Raw genomic sequence first — 14,540 nt, 5'->3', positions numbered from 1 at the left:
CTTCCAGTACTATGTTGAACAGAAGTGGCAAAAGTGGGCATCTTTGTCTTGTTTCTGATCTTAAAGGAAAGGCTTTCAACTTTTCACCATTGAGTATGATTTTAGCTGTGGGCTTATCATATGTGGCTTTTATTATGTTTATTATGTTGAAGGTGCGTTCTCTCTATACCCACATTGTTGAGAGTTTTTATCATAAAGGATGTTGAATATTGTCACATGCTTTTTCTACATCTATTGAGATGATCATGTGATGTTTATCTTTCATTTTGTTAACGTGGTGTCTCCCATTGATTGATTTGTGGATATGGAATGATCCTTGCATCCCTGGAATGAACCCCCCACACCCAATCATGGTGTATGATCCTTTTAAGGTATTGTTGAATTCAGTTTGCTAATATTTTGTTGAGTATTTTTGCATCTATATTCATTAGGGATATTGGCCTTTTCTTTTCTTGTAGCATCTTTGTCTGGTTTGGGTAGTGCTAGCCTTGTAAAATGAGTTTATAGAGGTCCATTCTCTTCTATTTTTTGGAAGAGTTTGAGAAGGATTAATAATAATTCATTGAATGTTTGGTGAAATTCACCAGTGAAGCCATCTGGTCCTGAACTTTTGTTTTTTGGGAGGTTTTTGATTACTGATTTAATCTCCTTACTAGTAATTGGTCTGTTCAGATTTTCTATTTCATCATGACTCATTTTTGGTGGGTTGTATGCTTCTAGGAATTAATCCATTTTTCTAGGTTCAATTTGGTAGTGTGTAGTTGTGTTCATAGTAGTTTGTTATGATCCTTTGTATTTCTGTTATCAGTTGGAACATCTCTTTCATTTCTGATCTTACATATTGGAGTCCTCTCACTTTTTTTCTTGATAAATCTAATTAAAAGCTTATCAATTTTATCTTTTTAAAGAACCAGCTCTTAGTTTCATTGATATTCTCTATTGTAGTTTTTAGTTTCTATTTATTTATTTCTGCTCTAATCTTTGTTATTTTCTTCCTTTTACTGAGTGGGGGCTTTGTTTGGTTTTTGTCCCCTAGTTTCTTGAGGTATAAAGGTACGTTGTTTATTTGAGACTTCTTGTTTCTTGAGGTAGGCATTTATTGCTACGAACTTCCCTTTTAGAACTGCTTTTCTGTATCCCATAAGTTTTGGTATATTTCCATTTTCCTCTGCCTCAAGGTAATTGTTTTTTTTCTCTTTTGGTTTCTTCTGTGACCCTTTGGTTGTTCAGTAGCATGTTAAATCTCCACATATCTTGTGAATTTCCCAGTTTCTTTGTATAATTAATTTCTCGTTTCATACCATTATTGTCAAAAGACACTTGATATTATTTCAGTCCTCTTAAATTTATTAAGACTTTGTTTTGTGGCCTCACATACGATCTGTCCTGGAGAATGTTTCATGTTATCCTTAAAAGTGTGTATTCTGTTGGCTTTGGAAGGAATATCTGTATATATCTGTTAAATCCATCTGGTCTAACAAGGTAAGGCCATTGTTTCCTTATTCATTTTCCATCTGGATGATATAGGCATTGATCTAAGTGGGGTATAAAGTCCCCTACTATTGTTGTATCGCGGTCTATTTCTCTCCCTTTAGCTCTGTTAATATTTGCATTACATATTTAGGTGCTCCTATGTTGGGTGCATAAATACTTACAAATGTTCTATCTTCTTGTTTTATTGACCCCTTTATCATTATGTAGCACCCATCTTTGTCTCTTATTACAGTCTTCCTTTTAAAGTCTATTTTGTCTGATACAGGCATAACTACTCCAGCTTTCTTTTGGTTTCCATTTGCATGGAATACCTTTTCCATCCCTTCACTCTCAGTCTGTGTGTGTCTTGAGATACACATAAATAGGGAGAATGTTTCTATCCTTATCTGGTAGTTTAGCTTTAGGGAAATAATTATAAATACAGAATAAAGATTATCCAAAAATATTCAATAGCTTTATTTTTAGTAGTGAAAAATTAGAAACAAGTTAAATATCCAGCTGAGCAGAATGTGTTACAGTAAGTGGTCCTACTTCTAAAGGAAATATATAAGATTTAAGAGATTGCATAGGAATGAAGGAAAAAGTTTATTTACTATGTAGTAGGAAAAGCAGGATACAGATTTTTTTATATAGTATGTGATTACAAATATATTTTTTATAAAAATAGAATGAAATAACTGGAAGAAAATCTAATAGTTTTACCAACGACTATGTTTGGATATTATAATTTAAGTAATTTTTCCCTTTGTAGTTTTTTTCCAGATTTTTTTTAATCGTGTATTGACTTTAATTTTCTTAAAGTCCTTTTCTTCTGTCCATTTGGATTAAACATGTTTGTATTGTTTCTTAGATCTGAAACTCAGCACCGAGGCTCTGCTCCCCACTCTGAAAGTGATCTACCGGAACAGGAAGAGGAGATTCTGGGATCTGATGATGATGAGCAGGAAGATCCCAATGATTATTGTAAAGGTAAAGCTTTCTGTAAGGAGATTCTAAGTAAGCCACGATCCATGTGTATGCAGTTTCTCACTTGAATGTTTGTTCATCGTAAACAGTGTTGATGCTTTCTGCTTAATGCATTTTTTTGGTCTAAGTATATAGGAAATAGTATTTCCTCTTAGTTTGTCTTAGTTTATTGAAGCTTAGTTTTATATTAAATCTGTTTTTACCTTTTTTATCCTTAAAAATAATGGTGCATATTTACCTTAGAAAATTTCAGAAATATGTTAAACAAAAAGAAAATAAAAGCGATCTTTATTGCTATCATCCAGAAGTAACCAGTGATAAGATCTGGTATGTAGACTTTTGCATAACACTTTTTCATACTTTTTTCTCATTGTGATGATTGCTAAGGTAAGTTAAAATGGAATTATAGATACTTAAACTGTGTCATAAGGTTGCCTGATAGCTCTTCTGTTTCTTTATGAGAATTTCTAGTATTCTTAAGTAGAACTTATAACAGAATGTATCTTACCACCTAGAAGAACTTGGCTCTTCTTCTCAGCGGGCAAAGAGAGGTGTTTACAGTACCTTGATTCCTGCCACCGTTGGCAGCATTTTCAGGCCTTCTGGTTTTCATTGTGTTGTAGTTTAAAGAAGCAAACCGTGTTTTCTTTTAAGTTTAGCAAACTGAATTCATTGATTTCCCACCTAAAAAACATCCTGGGACTGCAACTATAAATAGATTTATATGTTTAGATAAGTCTGTTGGATTACTGAGGGGCAGGAATATTGTGACACATAACCTTATTGTTGTTTAAGGGCATCTCATTTTTTTACATAGCTATTGATTGTTCTGCAAAGCGCCACTTGCTCACTCTAAATCATTAATCTTACTCTCTTAAGATTTATTTTTTTGTAACATGAGCTCAATAATTTGTGTTGCTAACTTGACTTAAATTTTTCTTCTGTTGAATTGATTGTATGGAAGAAACCATTTTTATTTGATATTAGGTGTATAGATGTTGAAAAATGGGAGTGAGATACCTTTTCTTACTACTTAAGTGACTGTTTCCCTCCTGTTGTTTCTTCTAGGAGGTTATCATCTGGTGAAAATTGGAGATCTATTCAATGGGAGATATCACGTGATTCGAAAGTTGGGCTGGGGACACTTTTCAACAGTGTGGTTATCATGGGATATTCAGTAAGTTTTAGTGGTCCTGGAAAAGAATTAGTTAGGGGATGCCTAAATGTTTTTGCCTGATTTTCCAGAGATGATCTGGCCTTCAGTCTAACTCTAGACTGACTTTTTAATCAGAATTTTGTAGTTGGTAATTTTTATGTTGCTGGGCAAATGACTTTCTTCTGGTGAAGAACCTTAGAGAACAAAGTTTAATTAAAGGAGCATCAGAAAGACACTTAGAACTCCCAAATTCAAAGCATTACAACTATTTAATGAAAGTATGGTATTCATAGATTTTCCTCACTGGAGTGGAGTTAAATTTTTGGATGATGTCCTACCATGTTTCCCCGAAAATAAAACCTAGCCGGACCATCAGCTCTAATGCATCATTTGGAGCAAAAATTAATATAAGACCCGGTATTGTATTATATTATATTAATATCATATTATATTCGACCCGGTCTTATATCGTATTAAAATAAGACCCGGTCTTATATTAATTTTTGCTCCAAAAGACACATTAGAGCTGATGGTCCGGCTCGGTCTTATCTTCAGGGAAACACAGTAGACCAACTTAATGTGAAATTATTTTTTTATGTACATATTTTTTAACAAATTTGCTCAGCCATACAGCCTAAAACTATTCTCTACGTAAAAATCACAGGCAGTTAAACATTGGATGTTTACCTAAATATATACTATCTTTGATGAGACAGTAATTGCTCTATGCACTTTATTTTTTATTAGTCTGTTTTCATCCAAGTATTTCTTCTGGCTTCTTACAGGAAAGCACTATAGCTTTTAACCTTTTAGCTTTTACCATACAAATATATAGGATACTTCTGATTTGGTGGGGTTTCCTACCTATTTATCCCCATTTCATGGTTTTACTTGGATTCAAGGAGACATTAAGGTAGATTTTAACGTAGAGAAAATGTTTGGTGACTGACATTTCCCCAAGAACAGATTTTCTTCTTCCTGTACATTAAATCTGGCTAGTTAATTAAGAGGTACAGGTGATCCCATAGCCGTAGCCTGTGTTTGAATATAGGGAAACATGAAATCAGCATTGATACTTTTGTCACTGTCTCCCAGTTATAGCTAAACCTTAGCTCCTAAAGTAAGGATAAGACATTTAGTCTTAATTGCCTATGTTTGTTTCTTAGGGGAAAGAAGTTTGTGGCCATGAAGGTAGTTAAAAGTGCTGAACATTATACTGAAACAGCACTAGATGAAATACGGTTGCTGAAATCAGTGAGTATTAGAGCATATGTGTGAAATGCAAAGCATTAAATAAGTTAAGTTTTATTGAATTAAGACATACCAAGTGTACATACTTTAGCATGGCTAATTTTTACTGTAAAGTTCCAATATCTAGTAAAGAAGTAGAGGAAGATGACAGTATTTACACATTCTATGCGTGTGGTAGAGAACTGGAGGAATATGCTGTCGTGGGAATTCTCCTATATACGCATCAAAAAAACCTTCACATAAAGGAAAATGTTTATTGAGCATGTTTTATATGCCAGATAGCACAGAGAATGTTTTTCTTTCCTACTATGGTTAAAAGGAAAGTTGTGTGAATAAATATATAATATCTGTCTTATGTTTTAAAATGTTATAAAAATAGATGTTGTATTTATTAATTCCTTTATACCTGGAAACTTGGGCAAATTTATTAAAAACTTATTTTCAGGTTTGTTATAAACTAGGAAGATGTCAATGTACTAAAAGGAGCTTAAACTCAGAAAACCTGGGTTTTAGGATCAGCTGTGTCCCAATATATCCTGCAAATCATCATTTTATTTCTTCTGAGCCTTAATTACCATGTTTCCCCGAAAATAAGACCTAGCCGGACCATCAGCTCTAATGTGTCTTTGGAGCAAAAATTAATATAAGACCCAGTATAATGTTATGTTATATTATATTATATTATGTTTATTATATATAAGACCCAGTATTATATAAGACTCGGTATTATATTATACCTGGTATTATATTATATTACATTATATTACACCGGGTCTTATGTTAATTTTTGCTCCAAAAGACGCATTGGAGCGTGATGGTCCAGTTAGGTCTTATTTTTGGGGAAACACAGAAGATTCTACATTTGTAAAGAGACAGTGTTAGACCAGGAGAGGTCTAAGGAAGTACTTTTCAAAGTGCCAGTCCGACAAGATAAGGAGCTTGTGCCCAAAAGCAAATTAATGTACTGCTTCCTTCATTGAGAAAGTTTTTCTATAGGAAAAATATGTCAACTGAATAAACAGTGTAGTTAGTGCTGTAGTTGATTGTATCCCTACAAAAGTACCTTAATTCCTCATGACCTGGTTATCAGCAGTTAATTTGGGAGTAACGCTTTGATTAACAAAACGGTCGATTTAGAACAATAGTCTTTGTTGGTTGTATTTCCTTTTGTGAATTAAGTATTTCGCCTATTAAAATTTTACTGTGCTTTTCTCTACATTTTTATAAGAGTTTTTCTTGGAGTAATTAATCTTTTGTTATATTTGCTGCAGGTAGCCCCTCCCAAGCCATTTGGTTTATTTTCATGCTTTCCTTTTACTGAATGCTATTTCTTTCCCACTATAGGTTCGCAATTCAGATCCTAATGATCCAAATAGAGAAATGGTTGTTCAACTGCTAGACGACTTTAAGATATCAGGAGTTAATGGAACACGTATCCTTTTAAGAATCTATTTGAAAATAAATCATAAATTAACTTTATCCTAAAGAAAGGAACCAGATTTATATAAACAACGTTAGTCTCTTTTCTCAAGGCAAACTATAATCAAATTACTTTCTTGTGAATTTCTGAACACAGATTTGAATCATGTCTATCTTTGCATGTTGTGATTTTTCAGGGTATTGCTTTAGGCTTTATCAAACCCTGTTCAGCCACATTAAACCAAAGTCAAAAGAAGGACGTTTTTAGAAAATAGCCTTGTGTTACTAAGTAAAGGTTCTATGATTTTTATCAATTAGCACAGAAAATTTTGATGGAAGTAATTTTTCATAATAAGTACTGGGTAAACAAGAATTTAACACATTGTATTATCTACCAGGCCTCAAAATTGAAGAGGCTGTGCATGCAAGGTCAGTGCTTAGAATCTAAACAGGTGTGGTTGTTCGCAGTCTGTCGTAATGAAAAACTGACTTGTTTTATGTTTTTATCTGAATTCTTAGAATTTTACAGTTGGAAGGAACCTTAACTGATTTTCTTTACAAGTTAATATCAAAGCAACATTCACTGAGCTAATTGAAAGGTTGTTGGAACAGCTATGTTTATAAAAGTCTATCACATTTTTCAGAACAAAAGATAGACTCTCCAATCTGAGTGAGACTGAAGAGTCTAAAACTACCTGTTCATAAACTGTTAGGCAAAAGTGATTGCAGTTTTTGCGATTTTTTTTTTTTTTTACCTTTTAAACCACAGTTGCTTTTGCACCAACCTAATATAAATGCAAAAGAAAGACATTTCATATATCATTGTATTTCCCTGCATGTTTAGCTTCTCTTAACATACACTCTTAATTGCAAGTGATCTTTTTTAAGGAGGCAGGCAAGATACGGCTCTGTAGTATCTTGTGGACTATGGAAAGAGATTGGAACAGAGAAGCAAGAGAGGATGGGAAAGCAGAGAATAGGTGATGTGAAAAGATTTTATGTATCATTCTGAAGTTAGTTGTGAGTTATTTCCTTGAAGAAGTAAAAATCACATACCTTCGATCTGTAAGGAAAGCTGCTAGAAGAATCATCCCTTTTTTAAAATGTATTTATTTATTTTCGGGGGTGGAGCGCAGCTCACAGTGGCCCGTGTAGGGATCGAACCAGCAGCTTTGGTGCTACCAGCACCATGCTCTAAGTAGCTGAGCTAAATCATTGAGGTGTCTTAGTATATTTCACTTTCAAGTCCCAAGATACTTTCCAAACATTACCAGCCGGTTTCTGTGTAGTTTCTATCCACCAAGTCCCTATTTTGTTAATTTTTCCCTTTGTCCTTAGCCATTTCTCTCTGCCCTTCCTCCTGCTTAACTCAGCTCTCCTCGCTGCTCCATTATTTGCCACTAGAGATTGAAAAGGATAAAACTCAGCACTGAGTTAAGGGTTAGTGGCTTATGTCATTCTCCTGCCCCTCATCCCTTCACAACACAGGCATACCTGCATGGAACTACATACAGATACCTGTTTTTTCCTTTGTACACTGCTTTTCTCTGGAGCACTATCCTTTTTCATATTGAAATATAAAGGACCCTGAGCTAGAAAGTTATGTAGACTTCAATATAAATTGGTTCATTCTACTTCCATAGATGGTAAGGGGAAGGGAGTAATTAAGAAAGAAGGGACCAACTGGTCTATATATAATATTGGTGTTAGCCAGTGAGTGTCATTATTGGCCACCTATGTTACCTACTATGTCTTAGGATGCTTTTTTTTTCCTAATGTGTATTTTGCCTCTTGTTAGCTCCTATTGTTCAGAATGCACTCTAAATGTGGCTCTTAATTCGTTTTCAGCCCTTTGGGTTTTTTCTTTACACCATCTCCCCAAGAAATGTTTTTTCATACATTCTTTTGATGTTTTATTTAATTCTTTTTGTGTTTTAAACTACAAAATGTTTGGTCATTTAAATATCACTGCCTACAAATTAAAACATTGTCGCCAAATTGCAGTGCTTTTCTCATCAAATAAAAGTTAAAATTGAAGCTAGGAACATAAGAAAATAACTTAAAATCTGGTTTGTTTGTTTTTTAAACAATCTGCATTTTTTTAAATTCTGTTTTGGTATATTTCATATAAAATAAAAATAGAATAGTTGAATGCATTCCCACAGAACCCATTACCCATTTCAGGCATTATCAACTCATAGCCATGATTGTTTTGTGGCCAATCTTAGATGTACTATTTCACCTATAATTATTTTAGAATGTATCTCCAAAAGACAAGGAGTCTTTTAAAATATAATCTCAACACAATTTTACCTAACAAAACTGGGACCAATTTCTTAGTCATCTGGTAGCTAGTCAATGTTTCAGTCTCCAGATATTTTTTATTTTTTCTTACAGTTTTTTTATTCTTACTTGAATCAGGAGCCACATAAGGTCATTGACAGTTTTCTTTATTATTTGGTACGTCAAGATGTTTCAGGCCCATCTTGTACATTTCCTGTCCAAGTCTGGAATCATCCATCTCTTTAAGAAGCCCACCTCCTTTTTAGTGAGAAATGTTGAACAGAATCGAAGCATTAGGAGTACACTTTGCTACTGGGTTGGTCATTGCGGTTACTTTTATGATTTGTTGATCATAAAAGAGCAGTGCTTTCCTTATTCTCCCTTGGTGTCACTTGAAGTAGCCCCGCAGTTTACTGTCGAAGGTGGGTGGGTTGGTTGGTTTGGTTGGATTATTTTTTTTCTCTGTGTTTTTTGTTTTGTGTAGTTTCTATTGCTATGCCTTCAAGTTCACTGATCTTTTTTAGTGATTTGTGAACTAAGCTGCCGTTTATCCCATCCAGTGTATTTTTCATCTCTCACGTGTGCTTTTCATCTCAGAAGTTCAATTTAGGTCTCTTTTTGATATCTTCTGTGTCTTTACTTTTCAATGTATGAAATAAGCTATAACGAATTTTCTTGTTTGCTAATTAGCTGTGTTCTGAGTCAGTTTCAAATAATTGATTATTCTAATTTTCAAATACGTTTTCCTGCATATTGGCTGCCTGGTAATCTTGAGATTTTTTTTTTTGAGTTATAATTGATATATGACACTATTAGTTTTGGGTGTGCAACGTAATAATATACAATACAGTATTGTTAACTATAGTCCCCATTACATCCCCAGGACTTACTCTTCTTATAACTGGAAGTTTGTTCCTTTTGACCATCTTGACCCATTTCCTCCATCCCCCACCCCACCTCTGGCAACCACCAATCTGCTCTTTTTAAGTTTGGGTTTTGTTGTTTTTTAGATTCCACATATAAGTGAAATCATCCAGAATTTGTCTTTCTCTGACTTATTTCACTTACCATAATGCCCTTAAGGTCTATCCATATTGTCACAAATGGCAGGATTTCCTTTTTATGGCTGAATAATATTCCCTTGTGTGTATAATATTTCATTGTGTGAACCACTTCTTCAGCCATTCATCGTTGATGGACACTTAGGTTATTTCCATGTGTTGACATTGTAGTAATGCTGCAATGACATGGGGGTACACTTATCTATTTGACATAGTGTTTTTGTTCCCTTCAGATAAATACCCAGAAGTGGAATTGCTGGATCATATCCTAGCTCTTTTAATTTTTTTGAGGAATCTCCATATAGTTTTCTATAGTGGCTGCACCAATGTACATTCCCACCAGCAGCAGTGTTCCCTTTTCTCCAACATGTGTTATCTCTCGTCTTTTTGATAATAGCCATTCTAACAGGTGTGAGGGGATACCTCATTGTGGTTTGGATTTGCATTTCCCTGATGATAATGATGAGCATCTTTTCATATTGGCCATCTGTCTTCTCTAGGAAAATGTCTGTGCAGACCCTCTGCGTAGTTTTTAATTGGATTGGGGTTTTTTCTATTGAGTTGTGTAAGTTCTTTATATACTTAGGATATTGGCCCCTTATCAGATATACAGTTTACAAATATTTTCTCCCATTCCGTAGGTTGCCTTTTCATTTGGTTGATGGTTTCCTTTGCTGTGCAGAAGATTTTGTTTGATGTGGTCCCACTTGTTTTATTTTGCTTTTGTTGCCTTTGCTTTTGGTATCAAATCCAAAAAAATTGTCACCAAGACCAATGTCAAGGAGCTTACCACCTATGTTTTCTTGTAGAAATTTTATGGGTTCAAATCATACATTCAAGTCTTTTGAGTTGATTTTTGGATGTGGTGTAAGATAGTGATCCAGTGGTCTTTTTGCATGTGGCTGTCTACTTTTCCCAACACCATTTATTGGAGAGATTGTCCTTTCCCCTTTGTATAATCATGGCTTTTCTGTCTTAAATTAATGGACCTTATTTATGTGTAGGTTGATTTCTGGCCTATGACTATGAGTTTTTCTAGTCTTTTTGAGAACTCACACTGTTGGTACCCTGTGAGAATGCTGGGCACTATTCCCTCTGATCCTTCTAGATGATTTCTGTCTGCCTCTGCTAGTTTCCTCATGTACCTGAGCTGATTAGTGCACTGCCAAATACTTGAGAGGGTCTTTCTGCAGCTCTCTCCTCTCTGGCTCCTGGTTCTACAGCTGCCTCAGTCTCTCGAGACGCCCCGTTCCATCTGTTTAACTTCAGTGGTCTGCCTGGAAAGTCTCAAGGCAGTGAGATGGGACAAGTGGAGGGTTCAACTCATTTATTTCTCTTCCCTCAGGATTGCCTGATGTCCAAGGTCTTTAAATCTGTTGTTTTATGTATTTTGTCTGCTTTTGTTGTCGTTGTTGTTTCAAGCAAGAGGGTAAATCCAGTCCTGGTATTCCATCTTGGCTGAAGCAGAAGTTTCTAAGTGTATGTTTAACTCTTAAGAAATTACCAATCATTTTTCCAAAGTGGTTGTAGCTTTTTACACTTCTGCTAGCATAATAAGAGAATTCTAATTGCTCCACATCCTCACCTACGATTGGTCATGGTAGTCTTTTTATTTTAGTCATTCTAGTGGTTTGAAACAGTATCTTACTGGAATTTTCATTTGTGTTTCCCTGATGTAGTCATGTCCCTTTAATCTTCTTTAATTTGAAACAGTTCTTTCCTCTCATGGCATTAACTTTTCTTTTCGTTTAGGATCCAGGCCAGTTGTTTTCTCCCTTAATTTGGATTTGTCTGATTGTTCCCTTACAATTAAAATTGAGGTTAGTCATTTTGGTCAAGTATGCTACATGGATGATTTTTTGTTTTTCTCAGTGTGTTACATCAGAGGGCACATGAATTTGTGCTTATCACTAGTGGTGATAAGTTGGGTCAGTTGGTTAAGGCAGTGTCTTCCAAATTTCCCTGTTTAAAGTACCACTTTTCTTTTATGATCAGTAAGCAGTGTGGGGGGTGACACTGTGGCACTGATACTTTTTCCCAACTGTCTTTCATTCAGTAGTTTTAGTATTCATTGATTCTTCCCTAAATTAGTTATTACTATAGTTATTGTAAAACGGTTGTTTTCTATTTCTGTCATACTTTGTATATTTATTACTTGACTTTTTCTCTAAAAGAAGACATTTCCCTCCCCTCAACACACTTATTTTTAGTACTCCTTTGGACTCATTCTATTTTTAATTTATAAGTTAATTCATATCCTCACTCTTTAAAATGTTCTCAACTTTGGTTAGTAGCATCCTCTTGAAACTGGTTCCTAGAGTAGGAGTTGTTACCCTGGACCTTAGTTTTGATATCAGGGAACAAAGTCTAATCAGCTTAAGCCTAATGCTTTCACTAATCACATGTACATGTTTCACTTTTTCTTGTACCACTGAGTGTTTTAAGGTGCATGGTTTTATCAGTAAACCAATCCCCAGAATTTTCTATTTCTTGGATGTTTTCAGTGACTAAAGCATTAATTAACCTTTGGGATTTCAGAATATTGACCTTATATTTTTAGTCGAGCTCTATAACTTTTTATACTGAAAGAATAATACAGTAACAGTTTCATTGGGGTGGGATGCATCTTGCCTTCCTTTTCCTCCTTAATGAACTTCTAGATATCTGCATGGTGTTTGAAGTTTTGGGGCATCATCTGCTCAAGTGGATCATCAAGTCCAATTATCAAGGGCTTCCACTGCCTTGTGTCAAGAAAATTATACAGCAAGTATGTATCTTACTACTGTGTTTCCCTGAAAACAAGGCCTAGCCGGACCATCAGCTTTAATGCATCTTTTGGAGCAAAAATTAATATAAGACCGGGTCTTATATAATATAATATAATGTAATGTAATATTAATTTTTATATATTATATTAATTTTTGCTCCAAAAGACGCATTAGAGCTGATGGTATGGCTAGGTTTTATTTTTGGGGAAACACGGTATTGTCTATGTGGTGATTTTTTTTTAATACTCACACGCATCAGGAATTTTCCTATTTCCATAGAACTTTTATTTTAAAAACTAGGTTGTTTTCAATGCTAAAATTGTTTTATTCAGCCACTAGGGCTTATTGTGTTTATTCTGTTTTTAAATGTTTTAGCATAACCATTTTTCCCCAGGTTCATCTCCGATGATAATTATTAGAAGGAAGCTGGGTGCAGTTCCTAATTTTGGAAATTTGGAATCCTTAATCCAGAAGTTCTGGTTGCAAATACTGATTCTGTATTAATAGAGAATTGTATGTCAAATTATTGCCATCTCTATATATAACATTATTCACAGACATTTTCCAATATTCTGAATAGCTTTCAGTGTACAACAAAAAAGTTTACCATCAGGAAAATATTAATACTTCAAAGGGCAAATCATTTGTTTGGACAGTGTGTTTTGGTGGACCGAGCTCCAAACTGGGAAGCAAGAAACCTCCCTTCTTTATCAACAAGGAAATTTGAATAAAAAGATATCTAAATTTTTTTCACCACCTATATTTTGACACTAACCTCCAAATAGAATTAGCTTTGTAAAACTTGGAAGAACTTTTGTATTATAAATAAACTCTTGTCTGTTCATAGTTTACGATTAATCTTTCTGGGGAGGTTACTTTGTGCTTTCCAAAAATTGCTTTATTCTCTGGAAAACTACCATATCGTTCTTATATTTGTTTTACATGCTCTATGGTGATTTCTTCCTTCTGCAGAAAGACTAGTATTTCGTGTTTGCAAGTCTACTGCTCTGTCCCCATCCAGGTGTTGCAGGGTCTGGATTACTTACACACCAAGTGCCGGATCATCCACACCGACATTAAGCCAGAAAACATCTTGTTGTCCGTGAATGAGCAGTACATCCGGAGGCTGGCAGCAGAAGCGACAGAATGGCAGCGATCTGGAGCTCCTCCACCTTCTGGATCTGCAGGTACGTTTTCTTTGGGGAAGTTAAGAGAAGTTTCCTTCCTTCCTTCCTCCCTCCCTCCCTCCCTCCCTCCCTCCCTCCCTCCCTCCCTCCTTCCTTCCTTCCTTCCTTCCTTTCTTTTTTTACATTGTTATTAAAAATACAGCTATTATATTAGTTTCGGGGTACACCATAGTTATTCACCATTTATATACCCAAAGCAGTGATCACCATGATAAGTCCAGCAGCCACCTGGACTTACCTTACCATAGCCACACCGTACACACTATCACAAATTTATTGACTAGGTTCCCTATACATTACATCCCCGTGACTTATTTGTTTTTTACCTGGAAATTTGAACCCTTCACCTTCCCCCCCTTTTTTAATTTTTCAATTACAGTTGACATTCAGTATTATTTTATATTTCAGATGTACAGCATAGTGGTTAGACATTTGTATAATGTAACAGGTATTCCCCTTATTAGTCTAGTACCCACCTGGCATTATACATAGTTATTACCATATTATTGATTATGTTCCCTGTGCTTTACTTTGCATCCCCATGACTATTTTGTAACTACCGGTTTCTTCTTCTTAATGCCTTCACCTTTTTCACCCTGCCCCCCAATGTCCTCCCATCTATCATCCGGATGAATCTAGTACCCATTTGACACCATATAGTTAAAGAGAAGTTTCTATTTTTACTCTATTACCAGACAGTTAAGTGAAGTACCACTCATTCATTTAACAATAAGATACAGTAAGTACTTACATGTAAAAAATAGTCCAAGCCCTCAAATGACTTTTTCTTGATATTGCTTCCATATAGGAAGGAGATGACTAAAAATTATGTCTTTGAGGTACAGATATATTGTACAGTTGACCATGAACTATTCAAGAGTTAGGTGCACTGACACCTCCACCCCACCCCACCACACATTCAGAAATTCACTTTGTTAACCAAAAATTGTCATGG

At 35.0% G+C, this 14,540-nt stretch overlaps 1 protein-coding gene across 1 annotated transcript in view; it reads left to right on the top strand.

The window, feature by feature from the left end:
- Positions 1–14,540, top strand: part of SRPK1 (SRSF protein kinase 1) — a 63,266-nt gene that overhangs the window by 21,473 nt on the left and 27,253 nt on the right. Inside the window, 6 exon segments of the mRNA XM_033101451.1 lie at positions 2,345–2,463; positions 3,529–3,637; positions 4,783–4,870; positions 6,212–6,299; positions 12,291–12,397; positions 13,420–13,585. Of these exon segments, the coding sequence (XP_032957342.1) occupies positions 2,345–2,463; positions 3,529–3,637; positions 4,783–4,870; positions 6,212–6,299; positions 12,291–12,397; positions 13,420–13,585 (677 nt within the window).

This window comes from Rhinolophus ferrumequinum, chromosome 3 (genome assembly GCF_004115265.2).
Source record: "Rhinolophus ferrumequinum isolate MPI-CBG mRhiFer1 chromosome 3, mRhiFer1_v1.p, whole genome shotgun sequence".
NCBI lineage: Eukaryota > Metazoa > Chordata > Mammalia > Chiroptera > Rhinolophidae > Rhinolophus > Rhinolophus ferrumequinum.
The sequence above is the reverse complement of the archived record's forward strand: the minus strand, read 5'-3'. Positions and strand labels throughout refer to the sequence as shown.